The following is a 12,638-nucleotide window of genomic DNA, read 5'->3' as shown; positions in this document are numbered from 1 at the left end:
ATAGGCGCCACCACAATTTTGCTTCAATCTAGAAGAGTAAGCTTAAAGCGATAGCAATTCATGGCGTAAATTGAATGGTATTGAAACAAACAAACACCCCAGAAATCGCTCACCTCGATATTAGTACTAGGTGTCCATCCTTGTACCTGGGGAGCAATGCAGCCCGTGGCCGTCAATGGTTGGCATACCGGTAATTGACTCGAGATGTCAGTGGCCGGGCTAGCTCGGTCAATCTTCCAAGTAGAGATCACTGTGTCACCAGATCAACTGCAATTTAATGAAGCTGATTAGCCATCCGGAGCTGTACAGAGTACTGTACGGTATGTAGCCAAGTAAGCTCCAGCAGTGTAGGTAGCACTGGCCGAGCTCTTTACTGTTCCCGTTTAGTCCCGCGCCCTCCACCCTCTCTCCTCCCAGGCTCCCACCCGGTCGCCTCCATCAAATTTCATTACTCCAGTCTTTTCCCTCCAATCATTGTGCTGCTTATCACTTATAATCCATTTTCTTCGCCTTGCCGCTAGCCTGTTCGCAGTCTAGCTTTCCACCGGCCAGAAGAGCTTCTAACCTTCCCCCTCCCCTGCCAGAGCCTGCCCTGGTCTTCCTTACCCTTCCGATGCACTATTCTTGCTCCTAGCTCTCTTCCTTATTAGAGCTTGTTACCCCTTTGGAGCTGCAGCTCGAGCTCACTGTTCATCCTTCAGTCATCGCTCTGTCTGTCGGCTTGCTCCTCTATCGTTACCCGTCTTCGTCTAGAGCTACCCCTCCCATTGACGCTTTGTTCGACAGTTCATTGTTGCATGCGACTAATTTCGGCTCTTTATCTACGTCAGCCCCCCTCGGAGTATGTGTCGTGACTTTTGATCTCGTCAGCTTCAATCGCCGTCTATCTGAGTTGCCTTCCCCAGATTCTCTTCCTGCCGGTATCCTCCCACGCCAACGCCAACCCCGCCAATAAGACGGACTCATGCAGACCATGCCGCCCCGATCGACTTTGACGAGCTCGTTTTCCGTCACCGATGCCAACAACGAAGTGGTTTGTCCTCTGAAAAATAACGATGGGTCCAATTGTCGCAAGAGATGTCTCGGGGTGAGTGCTCTGTTCCCCGCCACCAGCTCCCTCGAATTTCTGCCCGTTATCGATTGGCGCCCCACCCGAGCGCAACAAGCCTCGGACAAGGACATAAATGAAGGATTTGGCGTGGAACTATATCGAGATACTTGACTGGAACTAACATGCTTTTCCCGACAGGAGAAGCGTTATCGCTCGATGCAGGAGCACATTCGACGAGCCCATCCAAACCACTACATCCCGAAGCTCCCAGCAACGGAAGAGAGTTTTTTCTTGATGGTCAACACCCCTCCAGAGCAGCGTGCCAACCTTACACCCCCGCAGACTACCAGGAGGCGCAATGGTTGGTTTCTAGGACAAGGCAAAGCGGATAGGGCTGATTGAGATAGATGAACGAGATCTTTACGCTGGGTCCAATTCGCCCGCGACCCCTCGCGGTATCGACGAGGCCCATCCTGCTGCAGCGACTGCGGCGGTTGCGTTGGCTCAATTGCATCATAACCATTTAACATCACACTGGGACACGGACGTGGTTGGTTATATCATACTCGGTTCTGATAAGATAAGATGGCTAATGAGACGCAGGAGATCCATTCCGATAACGACCTCGATAGAGTCCCGATGCGATCGTCGATCGAGCTGCCTTCGCTCCGCGATCACTTCAAACGGGACTCGTTGCCTCCATTTTCATCGCCTCGCCCTAGGTCGCTTTTGCCCTCGATTCTCAACCACTCTCCTCCTGGTCGCTCTTCGACTCTTCCACCAATTCAGAGGACGAACAAGCTTCCTCGCCCTCGCAAAGGATCCATAACCGGGGCGCGAAAAGCTAAGCATGAGCGTTCCAAGTCCAAGGAATTCGGGCGGCGCCCAAGTCTAGGCGATCGGAAGGCTCTATCAGCAGAGCCACAAACCGCCGCTTGGGCGCAGGGCAAGCGATGGGAGGATTTAATCGAGGCCGCCACATCGGCAACTGAGGTTGACGATGATAGACAGTCAGAGGTGGGCTTATCCCAGATCACACTGGTTGACTCCAGCTAACCCATGCAGCTGGGACGGTCGCCCACTATGCCACCGACCATTCCCAATATCACTTCAATTACATCAGCGCCTTCACTCAAAGGAGGCCGATCATCCATGCCTCCCGCTTTCCAATCTCCGGGGTTACCCCCGCCCGCGTCGCATCGTCCGTTCCCACCCACCTCATATGCAGCGTCACCCCTGCATAAATCTCTGACGCCACCACCGTATGAATTCTCGCGCAACCGTGACGCTGATCTAGAACCCTTCCCGTCGATTGAATCGTCTTTAGACTCGGCGTCAACGACATCCGGGAAGCACTTCTTCACCAACCACCTCAACTCAACTAGACATCCCGACTCCAGCCCAGTGCTGAATCTATTCCCATCTTCGGCAGCTCAGCGGCAACATCATCGGTTTTCCAACCCCACACCGGCCTCGTACCGTAGCAGGGAGATACAGATCTTCTGTGCCAGCTGCAAGCAGGCATGGCCTCTTAACGAATGCTTCGCCTGCACTGAATGTATCTGCGGGGTTTGCCGCGACTGTGTGGGTAGTTACATGAGCAGCCCGCCAACTCCGTTTAAAAATGTCACATCGAGTCCTGGCAGTGCAATGTCCCACGGCCCAACGAGCTACCCCAGTCCAACACCGCGCGGCTGCCCACGCTGCCGCACTGTGGGAGCTAAATGGAAGGCATTCCAACTCGAGGTTAAATGAAGCCACGCATCACTCTTCTACCCGTTATACGGGTAATCATGGTTTATGGGATTTACGAATTACGGCAGAGGGTTACGGTACTCAAAATTATATCTTCACGGCATGACACCTCAACGCCAACGGCATCGACAGTGCCGAATGACTACGGAAGGGCTGGCCCGACCAACTAGCGGTCTTGCAAGATGGCATGACAATTGTAAGAAAAAGCTGGGCTTTATTTTGGACAAGCGGGCGTATATGTCGGTATTATATTTTGGCGGTTTATATACATTGCGGTGGTTTTCTGTTTCTTGTTGGAGTTGATTGCTGATATCCTTAACGACCGCAGAAGACTTGCTGCATTTTGATTGATTTGACAGTGCATTCAAAAGATGTGATATTGACTGATACGATTTTCATTTATTGATTGATATATCTCATTGCTACCTACACATTCATATATCTATTGACTTTGTCCGTGGCTCCATCTTTGATATTCACTCACTCCAGATAATGCTGCTCAAACCATACATGGGGGGACCCTCCATGTTGTCATCTCCAGGCACACCAACAAGCAATTCGGCAACAACTTCACCAAGGACTCCCGTGTCGAGGTCTCTCTCCACAATGGCTACAGTCGAAGAAAGCTGGTTTCCGACGGCCACCAAATCCCCAGCCTTGTTAATCGCAAACGTCCGCGGCATCACACCGCCCGATGTACTAATCTCCTCAAATTCGACCTTCCCATCCTTGCCCAGACTCAGCCGAGCGAGCGAGTCGTCCCCGTCAAACGCAGAGTCCTGGCGCACAGAGACGTACAGATCGTCGTCGGCTAGTCTGATTTCTCCCAGCGACGCGCCCTCAGGCAGACCCGAAGGATAGGGGACATTGGTATTGAACTGCGTGAAAGAGAGGCACCCGCTGTTAGGGTACGAGACGACAAAGGCCTCAACCTCACCGTTGAGCTCGCCAGCCACATACAGAACTGGCTCGGGACCAGGAGCGCGTCCTCGAATTCGAGGCTCTTCCGAGAAAGTCCGGAACACGCCGTGTCGAGGACCGCCCCCGAGCGTGTAGTTCAGGCTGGGACAAGTGCTTAGCTCGCCGTTGGATTTGTCAATCGCAAACACGCGGATCAGGTCTGCGCCGAGGTCGGGGACTAGCACGAAGGATCCGGTCGGGTCAAGGAAGGTTTGATGTGGGTGCGGCGCTTCCTGGCGCTCGGGGACTGTGCCGGGCGCCTCGAGCTCGAACTCAAGCACCTGCAGTGGGTCGGCATCGTCTTGTAGGGGAAGGGCGAAGGTCGATAATGCGGCGCCGGAGCTGTACCATTAGTCCACGTCCTTGAGCCTTCTTCGTAGGGGGCAAAACCCGGTGAAGGGGAAACTCACTAATGCGCAATAGCAAGATACTTCTCTCCCTCCTCATCCTCGTAAACAACATTATGCACCCCACTCCCCGGCGCATTCCCCGTAACAGCCTTCTCGCTCAAGCTTCCATCCTCACCCACACTGAGCGCCGTCAACGACCCATTCACCGACTCATCGGCATTGCGGTAACCGTCCTCATCAGAGCAGTACAGTGTCTTCGTGGAAGAATCGAGCGTGATCCAGGACGGGTACGTGCCGCAGGTCTTCAGCGAGGCGGTCTCGGTAAGACTATAGCTGCCGTTGAAACGCGTCAGCGACAATGTGTAGATCGATGAGGTGTTGTAGTGCGTTGCGTAGAGGGTGCTGGTGGTTGGGTCTGCGGTTGCCAGGCCCGGAATCAGGCCCAGGGTTACGATCTGCAGGAAGGGGCGGATCATCGTGCCAGTATCACACACAGCGATTGCAAGGGGTTAGGATCGTTAGGTAGGGAGTAAAGAAGCAGAGAGGGGCACTGGGTGGAGGAAAATAAATACAGTGCTGAAGCCTGATGGCTACCACATTCCAAACACGTCACGTCTCGTCGTGATCGTCAACAATGAAGGCCCAACTCCAAGCAAGGGCGGGGAATGAGATGGGGCTGCGGCTGGCGGGAATTTGATTGCCAGGGTCAGGGACATGGCGTCTTACGGAGTACTCTTCATGCAGCCAATGCGGGGAATGCCCCTTTCTGCAGGCGAGTCAGAGGCCCGCGGGCAATCAATCGGGCGCGTCTTATGTGACACCTATGTCTTGTTTGTGCTGTCTTTGGTGGTTTCGGAGGTTCCCCGATGACCGATGTTGTGGGGATGGCTCCGTATTCTACAGTATCTAAAACTGGGGTATCGTGATTAATGAAGGACGGGGACTCGGGGTCATCATGAACGTTTTTAATCAATGTTGGTGCTTTAGAGAGTACCGGTATGGCGTTTTATTCCAGCCACTTGAAATAACGGAGGAGGTATTTAGGGACATGGTCTGCGGGGGATTCCCGGCTATAGGTATATCGTTTTGATTCATAGTCGCCCAGAAGCACGAGCACATCTTGATTTTACTACTCAGGCAACTCTTCTTATATACTAATGTTCAATCAAATGAAGAAAATGTGAGACTATTGATGAAATCAAATCGCTAAAATACAACCAAACCAGCCCTAGTATAACATGACCCTTTCTTCCACGGGAACCGTTTATTCCGCATCCAACAGCGCCACGGGCGGCTGATCATCAACCTGCACGCCACCCCTCTTCTTCTCATTACTGTCCCAGAACGGCAAGCGCCAGCCTCCTTCACTCTCGGGCGTAGACAGCCAAAGGCGCATAAGGTGTCGCCGCGGGGCAGGGGGCGCATAGTCCTTGTATGCTGTGCGCGCGTGCAGGACGTGGCTGTTGCTCACGAACTGGATATCGCCGACTTCGAGGATCATGTGCAGGGAAAGTCGCTGGCAGGTCTGCTCGAGGACCTCGAGCGCTTCGACCTGCTTGTCGGAGAGAGGGGGGACCAGACCAGCGTTGCTGAAGCGGGCTAGGGAGCGGACGTAGTAGGGGTCCCATCTGCAAATACGTTGTTAGTATATGTTGCTCTTTTGGTTGAGAGGGGGGTGGAAGCATACTTGGTGTAGACACGGGGGTTATCGCCGCGCTCGAGATAGATCACACTGGTGCGGATGTACTCCTCCTGGCCCTTGGAGGTCTCGCCCTTGCGGTCGAAGTACCAGATTGGCTCGATGAGGGTCTTGAGCACGTCGGGGCGCTCGGCGGCCAGGGTGTTGTACACATTATGTGTTGAGACGATGTCTGATTCGCCGCCTTCCAGGGCGCGCGCAATGCACAGGAGGCCAACGATGTCGCTGTCGTCAGCGTGGAAGTATTGTCTGTCCTATTGTCAGCAGAAAGCCAGGATTATGAGGGTGTTGAAGTGAACCATTCATACCTAGCGTTTGTGCGGTAGATACGAACGGAGTCAATCTGTGTAGGGTCCTCGCCGAGATCCTTGACGTGGCCAAGAACGTGACCCCTGCTGTTCTGGGAAACGAAGTAGCCCAGATATGTGCCGAGACCCATGTACGCCACGGCGGACTTGTGGTTGCCCCATTGCTCCACGGGGAAGCCCTTGAAGAGGATGAAGCCTTTGCCGTTGAGGAGGTCGTCGCGGAGGGTGGAGAGGAGGGCGGAGAGTTTGGGGAGTGGGAAGTTGCTCTGCTTTTGTTAGCATTTACTTCGACGGTAGTCGAGTGCAGGAAAGTACTTTCGAAATCCCAGTCAAAGGAGTCTTAGCGGCCAAGAAAGCATCGGCAGTGGCACTGAGCTCCTCAATCTCCTCAGCCGAGAACCGATGTGTCCACCTCTCAGGAGCATCCCTATAGTCCTCTGCCTTCCATAGTGTGCGGCCTTCGATGGATTTGGGGAAGTCCTCCAACGGGTGCAGCTCCTCGTAGAGCGGGGCGTGCTGGCCGGTTGTCTTCAGGCCATCGGGGAAGATGTCGAGGGGCAAATTGCTGTAGGCGGAGTGCGGGGCAGGAATTTGAGTCTGAGTGAGAGTGGCCATTTTGGCTGTGTGTTTGAAGTTATTCAGACCTCGGAGAATGCTTTTCAACTGATTCTTTCTCTGTCCAACTGATCCGGTGCAGGGATATCATATATTTATAGACGCGCTCAGCAGCGGATGAAGCCACTCGGCCGGTAGAGCGTGCGTAGTATAGCAGGACAGAATTTCGAAACAGCACGAGTGTTGCAAGCAGTGGAGGACATGGCGTGCTTGTGGTGGTTGAGATGCGATGCTGATAGGAGCAGAATCCGCGTAATTGGCCGCGCTGATGGCGTCATCTGGAGCATCGAGCACTCAACTGAAGGCAGAACAGGGAGAACTGACGAAGACAGAACAATTCTTGATAAAGGTCAGGAGATTCGAATATTGGCAGTCTGTTTGTCCTCGCTGGTCTTTCAAGGTTGTGCCTGGGTCTGTTCCAAGGTTGTATAGGGTTCGGACTATACAGTGACTTCGCCAGGAACAACCCCGCAGAACAACTTTCTTATCAATTCTTATCAGCTCAGTGCATAAACCCAATGCCCCCCAGATCAGCAGCATAAGAAGAATAAGAGTCTCTGGATTGGACTGTCCCTGAAGGTGGAGTCCCCATGCTCCTCTTCAAAGTGCATACCTGGAGTGCATAACCTGGAGTGCTGTAGAACACAAAGTCTTCGAACAGCGTCATCCACTTCATTCTTAGGTCTTGATCCCTTTTATACACCTCTTTCGCCTCGGTCTTTTGTTTCCCACGTTATATAGACTCTACAGACATAGACGCAAACACATGGACTCCCCTCGTAAACAACTTCCTGATAAGGAAACCTAATCCGCTTCTCCAAACCCCCGCACCCCACCATGGAGAGAAAAAAAGATGCTGTAAAAATCCTCAACTTCTTGACCAACACACACCCAGAATGCTGCACATCGCCATCCTCGACATCGACGTCCCCGTCCCAGCCGTCTATGCCGCCCGCGGCCTCTACAGCTCGCAGTTCCGCACCCTACTGCAGTCCGCCGCCTCACGACTCAACCTGTCCGCATCAGACATCCACACAACAGCCTTCGATGTAGTAGGCGGCTCACTCCCACCACTCCAAGCCCTCCGGACCTCCCCACGGCCAACGGAAAATGGAGTCGACGCGGGAAGCCTCAACCCGCTCGCCCTCCCCATAGACGCCATCCTCATCACGGGCGCCGCAGCAGCCGCATACGAATCGGCAAAGTACTCCTGGATCGTCCCGCTGCAGAGCTTCGTGCAGACGGTCTTCGCGTCGTACCCGCACGTCAAGCTATTTGGGTCTTGCTTCGGCCACCAGATCATCGGGCAGGGGCTGCTGTCGTCGCAGGCACCGAACAGGTCACCGCCGCAACCACCGAGTGTCGTTGTTGAGCAGAGCCCGCGGGGCAGGGAGACGGGGCTGACGTCTATCAAGATTACGCCGGAGTTTGCGGGCGCGTTCACGGTGCTCTCGAAGCACCTCCCTGTGCCTAGCGACATGCGCTTACAGATGATTCACGGCGACTGGGTGGCTCTCCTGCCTGGGGTTGAGAGGTTGCCGGAGCCCTGGGTGAATGTGGGATCGACGGAGCTGTGTCCTGTGCAGGGGCTGTACTACCCTGGGAGGGTGTTGACGTATCAGGGGCACTTTGAGTTCGATGTATTTGTGAACTCGGAGACTTGTAAGGAGTTTGGGAGGAGGAGTGGTTGGGACGAGGCCGAGGTGGAGAGGATGCTGGCCTTGATTGGGAGGGGGAGGGTTGAGGGGGTTGTCGAGGACGTTGACGATGCGAAGGTCGCGGCGGAGGTTGTGCTCTTGTTCTTCTTGGATTGAATGGCTGCCTATTGTTGCATGTAGATCATAGACGAATAGAATTCAATTCGTGACTTATGATAACGGGGGTATCTGAAACGTATGCGTTTCCCGTAACATCTACCGCACAATCTTATAGTTTCCTCCACTAACAATCTCAACTTTACCCTTGGAGACCATGCCAGCTAGAAACTCCCTCAGTTCTTCGTTGCTAAATGGGAACCCACCGGGCACGGCAATCTTCAGCATCATGACAATCCGCTGCAGCGGCATCGCACCCTGGTTTGTCAGCATGCCCACAATGAACTGCCAGTAGAGATTCATCTTCTCCATGGCCGCTGCTTCGGCGGATTCCTTTGCAACGGCGGCCTCCGCGGCGGCGGCAGCATTGGCTGCTGCATCGGCGCTGACGTCGACGTCAGCTGTGGTGTCGGAGGTTGTGTTTTCGATTCTCGCGGTTTCAGGATCAGTTGTAGTGGCGGCATCCTTGTCCTTGGTGCGGGCTGTAGGTAGGGATTCGAGAACGCTGAATGTATCGCGGTGCCCGGGGACTTCGGTTAGGATGCGACGACTCACCCAGAACAGGCATGCGCTGCGGACAAGTGCAGCAGACATATCGAGGTGGGTGGTAAGGTCGGTGATGGTTTTAGTGACGGGTCCGTTAGTGGGAGTATCCGAATTGAATGCGTAGATGACTGTTGCTTGCCAGGTGGAGACTTCTTCGACGAAGACGCGGTCTTCGAGGTCTAGCTCGACGGTAACTTGACCCAGACCGTTGAGCCACGTAAGTTTGCGTGACTGCTTGAGCGATTCAAAGCCCTCGGAGTAGCGCTGCTGGAGATCGGTGATTTCGCGGGGGACCTTGAATTGCTGACCCTTGAGCTCGGGCCAGAAGAAGTGCGAGAGGATCTTCGCGTGGAGCTCTGGGGCATTTTCGGCGCCTTTGTCTTGAGGGCTTGCCATGCCTTGGTCGTTGCGGACGACCGTGTCAACTCGTCGGGAGTCAAAAATATCGCGCAGCATGACCTCGCATGCTTGTAGGGCGTTGTCGCCGAAGCGGAGTTTGAGGAGTTCTAGAACCGACATTTCCTGCTCGAACTCGGCGCGTTTCTGAAGGAGCCGGTCTGCCAGCATGTCTCGTAACTCACGCACGAAAGTCTCCTTCGAGTCGAAGATGCTAATGAGACTGCCGATGACATCGGAGCTCTTTGACTTGCGGTAGTCAGGCGCTGCATCGACCGGATCCGGCATCCAGTTCATGTCGTCGTAGTCCAGCTCCCCGGTATCATTCCGCAAAGAGGTCTGGTGTGCTTTGCTCAGCTCAGCTGCGAGCTCTACTAGCGTTTCACTGCTGGATGCGCCACGACCATCGGCATCAGCGGGATCTGCAAGTAGGCCGCCAACAATGGCGTTAACCGTGTCGTCGCGGTCCCTTAGGTATTTACGAATGGGCTTCGCAATTCGATCCAGGAGAACACCTTTTGGGTCCAAGAGGTTCAGGGCCCGAATAATCGAGATGTATACCTGCAAAATTTCCACAGTCGATGCACCAGGATGTAACAGCCGCCGATTCAGCACCGCCGCGAAAGACTGGGTCAAATGACTTCGAGCCGCAGGGTGAGTCGTGAAATGCCGTAGGTCTTCAATCGCTCCGCTGCTTGCGGGCCATTCAACAATCACGTCAAACAGCTCTCCGACCCGCAGTGCCCCAAGCCGGGCAATGCCGACTTCTTGCCACTTGTCCATGTCACTGATGTTCACGTCCCGCAGCCCAATTTCCCGAATGCCAGACTCTGGTACGTTGATGATCGGTAGGACCTGGATAGCTAGCCGCGCATACACATCTGTTATCCATTGCCGCAGGTGGGACGAGACAAGCGATGGGCCTTCCCAGTGACAGGTATAGGCAACCCGAATGAATTCCGTCATCATTGTGTCCATAACTCCGGCAAATGCTTCCTGAGCCTTTTCACCTCCTAAGCCGACAAGCTGTAGGTCATTGAGCAGTGACAGCAGGCGCTCCCGGGCGTCAGTAACATGAGCGTCCTCACATTCCGTCATCATTTGCGACTGGAACTCAGCGGACGGCGCGTCCCGCCAATCCTGGTACGACATTGAGTACTGCCTGTCAACCTCCATGTCGTCCACGCTGGCACTGTCGTTCATATCCGCCCTTTCTTTCAAGTTGCTGATGCCAAGTATTATAAGCGTATGTTTGGTCAGACTCCGTGTAAGCAGGTCCGACAACGAAGGTCCTGAAATGGCATATCTAACCATTAAGTGGAACGAGCGTTGAAATCTGACAAACGCCTTTTCTTGAGCGCCGCTGTCCAGGACGGGAAGCATGTATTGTACCAATGGAGAAAAGTAGATCTGGCGAATTAATAGAAGGCATTTCACAAGGAATCCCTCTAGCAAGCCATTGCGGTCGAAGGAAGATGAAACGCCCTGAAAGACCTCGGGGAAACGTTGCCTCAATAGACTATCTGGATACGACGCGGAACTAACGACGGATAGTTCTTCTTTGAAATTCCGCAAGAAGTGCCGGCGAAGCTCGAGTTCGTACCAAGCAAAGATATCCTTTGATTCATCTTCAGAGCCCCTTGTTGATGGCTTTATCAGATAGGCCAAGGCATCTCTGGTTTCCTTCGAAGGCTTCTTGTCCCGATTCCACAGTTTCAGAAAGTCGTCTTCGCCAGGTGTTATACGGAGAAGCAGATCCTCGAACTTCCTATCCGGAATCGAGAGATAAATCGTGGCGGTGCGCCATGCTCGGCTTCGTGTACCCTTGTCCGATGTTGATCCCTTCTGTGGTGACTTGTTCGTTGGTGCGAGTCCGGATATGAAGTCGACCGGAGATGCGGGGGCGAAAACGGATTCGAAAATGTGGCTGCGTGCCGCACAGATCGTCGAATCTGGGGCCATAATCGAGAATCATTAGCCGGACGGCATCATTGGAAGGCTTGGTCGAGAATGGTCCAGAATTGGGTGTTGTAACTATTCACAAAAGAGTAAATTCATAACAAATGAACAAATGTCGAGGGCCAGCGCGACTGATGAGTCAGCTGTTTATCGATAAGATAAGGACCAGGCTTTTCACCGTGTCTATAGCATATTATAGAAGAGACCAACTACGGAGTACGGAGATCAAATACGGACATGGCCCATGAGCTATAAATTTGGTTCGTACGCATAGTAGCTTCATAGAACTCCAGCATGGTCTGTTTCCATAGCACGTACGACTATAGTAATGTTACCATGGCCATGCGTGCAGTACAAAGTGGATATCAAACTAGGTAGATCGCAATGTTATGGAGAGCGGTAGCGGTGTGGTTTGCAGGCCTTCTACTGTTTAGGCTGCTTGCGCGACTCTGAATGAGCTCTGCATATATAGAGTCAGATTGATACATAGCGCAGCGTTGGCATCTATGGGTATCTCTGCGCTGTAAGACTGCCCTCGGAGATGCACAAAAAGTAGCTCCCTGCAGGCGCGCTGCTGTCAGGCCAGTCTTACGTTGCATGCGATAAAGACATAATCACGCGTCCCAAGCAACGCGCATCGCAGAATTCATAAACGCGAGTGGATTCTCAATTTCCAGCGCTGTCATCCACCTTTTCCCATTCGCTATCAGTGCTTGTGTACCCAGAGCTCTCGCCGCTCACACTAAGGCGCTTTCGGACTTCGCTTGAGTTATCGGGGACCTGGAGTGTCGTCGATGCGGTAGCCGACTGTGCCGCTGAGCTAAGAGCCTGCGCACCCTTGCGACTCATTGAGCCTTCTGTTTCCGTGTCACTATCCGCGCCCTCCGTTGTCCCGCGAGTCTTTGCATCAGACTGTATAGCCTCGGGCGTCTTCTCTGCTGGTGTTTCCTGACGCGCCGTTTGGGCTTGGGCCTGCTTCAACTCCTGCGCAAACCAGTTGATTGAATACCAGAGTGCTCCTGAAAGGATTGACAGGATAGCGAAATGGATACTGTATGTGGCTAGGAGGAGAATCAAGAGGAGGGTTTGCAGGGCGGCGAAGGTGGCGTTGGTAGCGAGGAGGAGAGTCGGCGTTGGGCCCGCGGTGAATATGCTCGACCAGAGATCCTCCATAAAAGACGCCAT

General features: G+C 53.7%; 6 protein-coding genes across 6 annotated transcripts; 2 read left to right on the top strand and 4 right to left on the bottom strand.

Annotated features, from left to right (window-relative positions):
• Positions 1–1,636: 1,636 nt before the first annotated feature.
• On the top strand, positions 1,637–2,806 carry rfeD (putative transcription factor RfeD; the record flags this gene model as incomplete). The annotated part of the gene is made up of 2 exons (XM_026747437.1): positions 1,637–2,068; positions 2,117–2,806. 2 exons carry the CDS (start codon positions 1,637–1,639, stop codon positions 2,804–2,806), a joined length of 1,122 nt encoding a protein of 373 aa, XP_026603269.1.
• Positions 2,807–3,282: 476 nt separating this feature from the next.
• Positions 3,283–4,592, bottom strand: DSM5745_05420 (lactonase family protein; the record flags this gene model as incomplete). The annotated part of the gene is made up of 2 exons (XM_026747436.1): positions 3,283–4,108; positions 4,177–4,592. 2 exons carry the CDS (start codon positions 4,590–4,592, stop codon positions 3,283–3,285), a joined length of 1,242 nt encoding a protein of 413 aa, XP_026603268.1.
• A 788-nt stretch (positions 4,593–5,380) lies between these two features.
• On the bottom strand, positions 5,381–6,738 carry DSM5745_05419 (TauD/TfdA family dioxygenase; the record flags this gene model as incomplete). Its single annotated transcript, XM_026747435.1, has 4 exons — positions 5,381–5,744; positions 5,804–6,064; positions 6,124–6,389; positions 6,439–6,738. 4 exons carry the CDS (start codon positions 6,736–6,738, stop codon positions 5,381–5,383), a joined length of 1,191 nt encoding a protein of 396 aa, XP_026603267.1.
• An 896-nt stretch (positions 6,739–7,634) lies between these two features.
• DSM5745_05418 (type 1 glutamine amidotransferase) lies at positions 7,635–8,552 on the top strand (the record flags this gene model as incomplete). The annotated part of the gene is made up of 1 exon (XM_026747434.1): positions 7,635–8,552. The coding sequence occupies one exon, from the start codon at positions 7,635–7,637 to the stop codon at positions 8,550–8,552; it is 918 nt and encodes a 305-aa protein (XP_026603266.1).
• Positions 8,553–8,651: 99 nt separating this feature from the next.
• Positions 8,652–11,456, bottom strand: DSM5745_05417 (anaphase promoting complex subunit 2; the record flags this gene model as incomplete). Its single annotated transcript, XM_026747433.1, has 1 exon — positions 8,652–11,456. One exon carries the CDS (start codon positions 11,454–11,456, stop codon positions 8,652–8,654), a length of 2,805 nt encoding a protein of 934 aa, XP_026603265.1.
• Positions 11,457–12,119: 663 nt separating this feature from the next.
• On the bottom strand, positions 12,120–12,638 carry DSM5745_05416 (V-type ATPase assembly factor PKR1; the record flags this gene model as incomplete). The annotated part of the gene is made up of 1 exon (XM_026747432.1): positions 12,120–12,638. The coding sequence occupies one exon, from the start codon at positions 12,636–12,638 to the stop codon at positions 12,120–12,122; it is 519 nt and encodes a 172-aa protein (XP_026603264.1).

Source organism: Aspergillus mulundensis (assembly GCF_003369625.1).
Source record: "Aspergillus mulundensis strain DSM 5745 chromosome Unknown scaffold_5, whole genome shotgun sequence".
NCBI lineage: Eukaryota > Fungi > Ascomycota > Eurotiomycetes > Eurotiales > Aspergillaceae > Aspergillus > Aspergillus mulundensis.
This window is presented reverse-complemented; position numbering and strand designations above follow the sequence as displayed.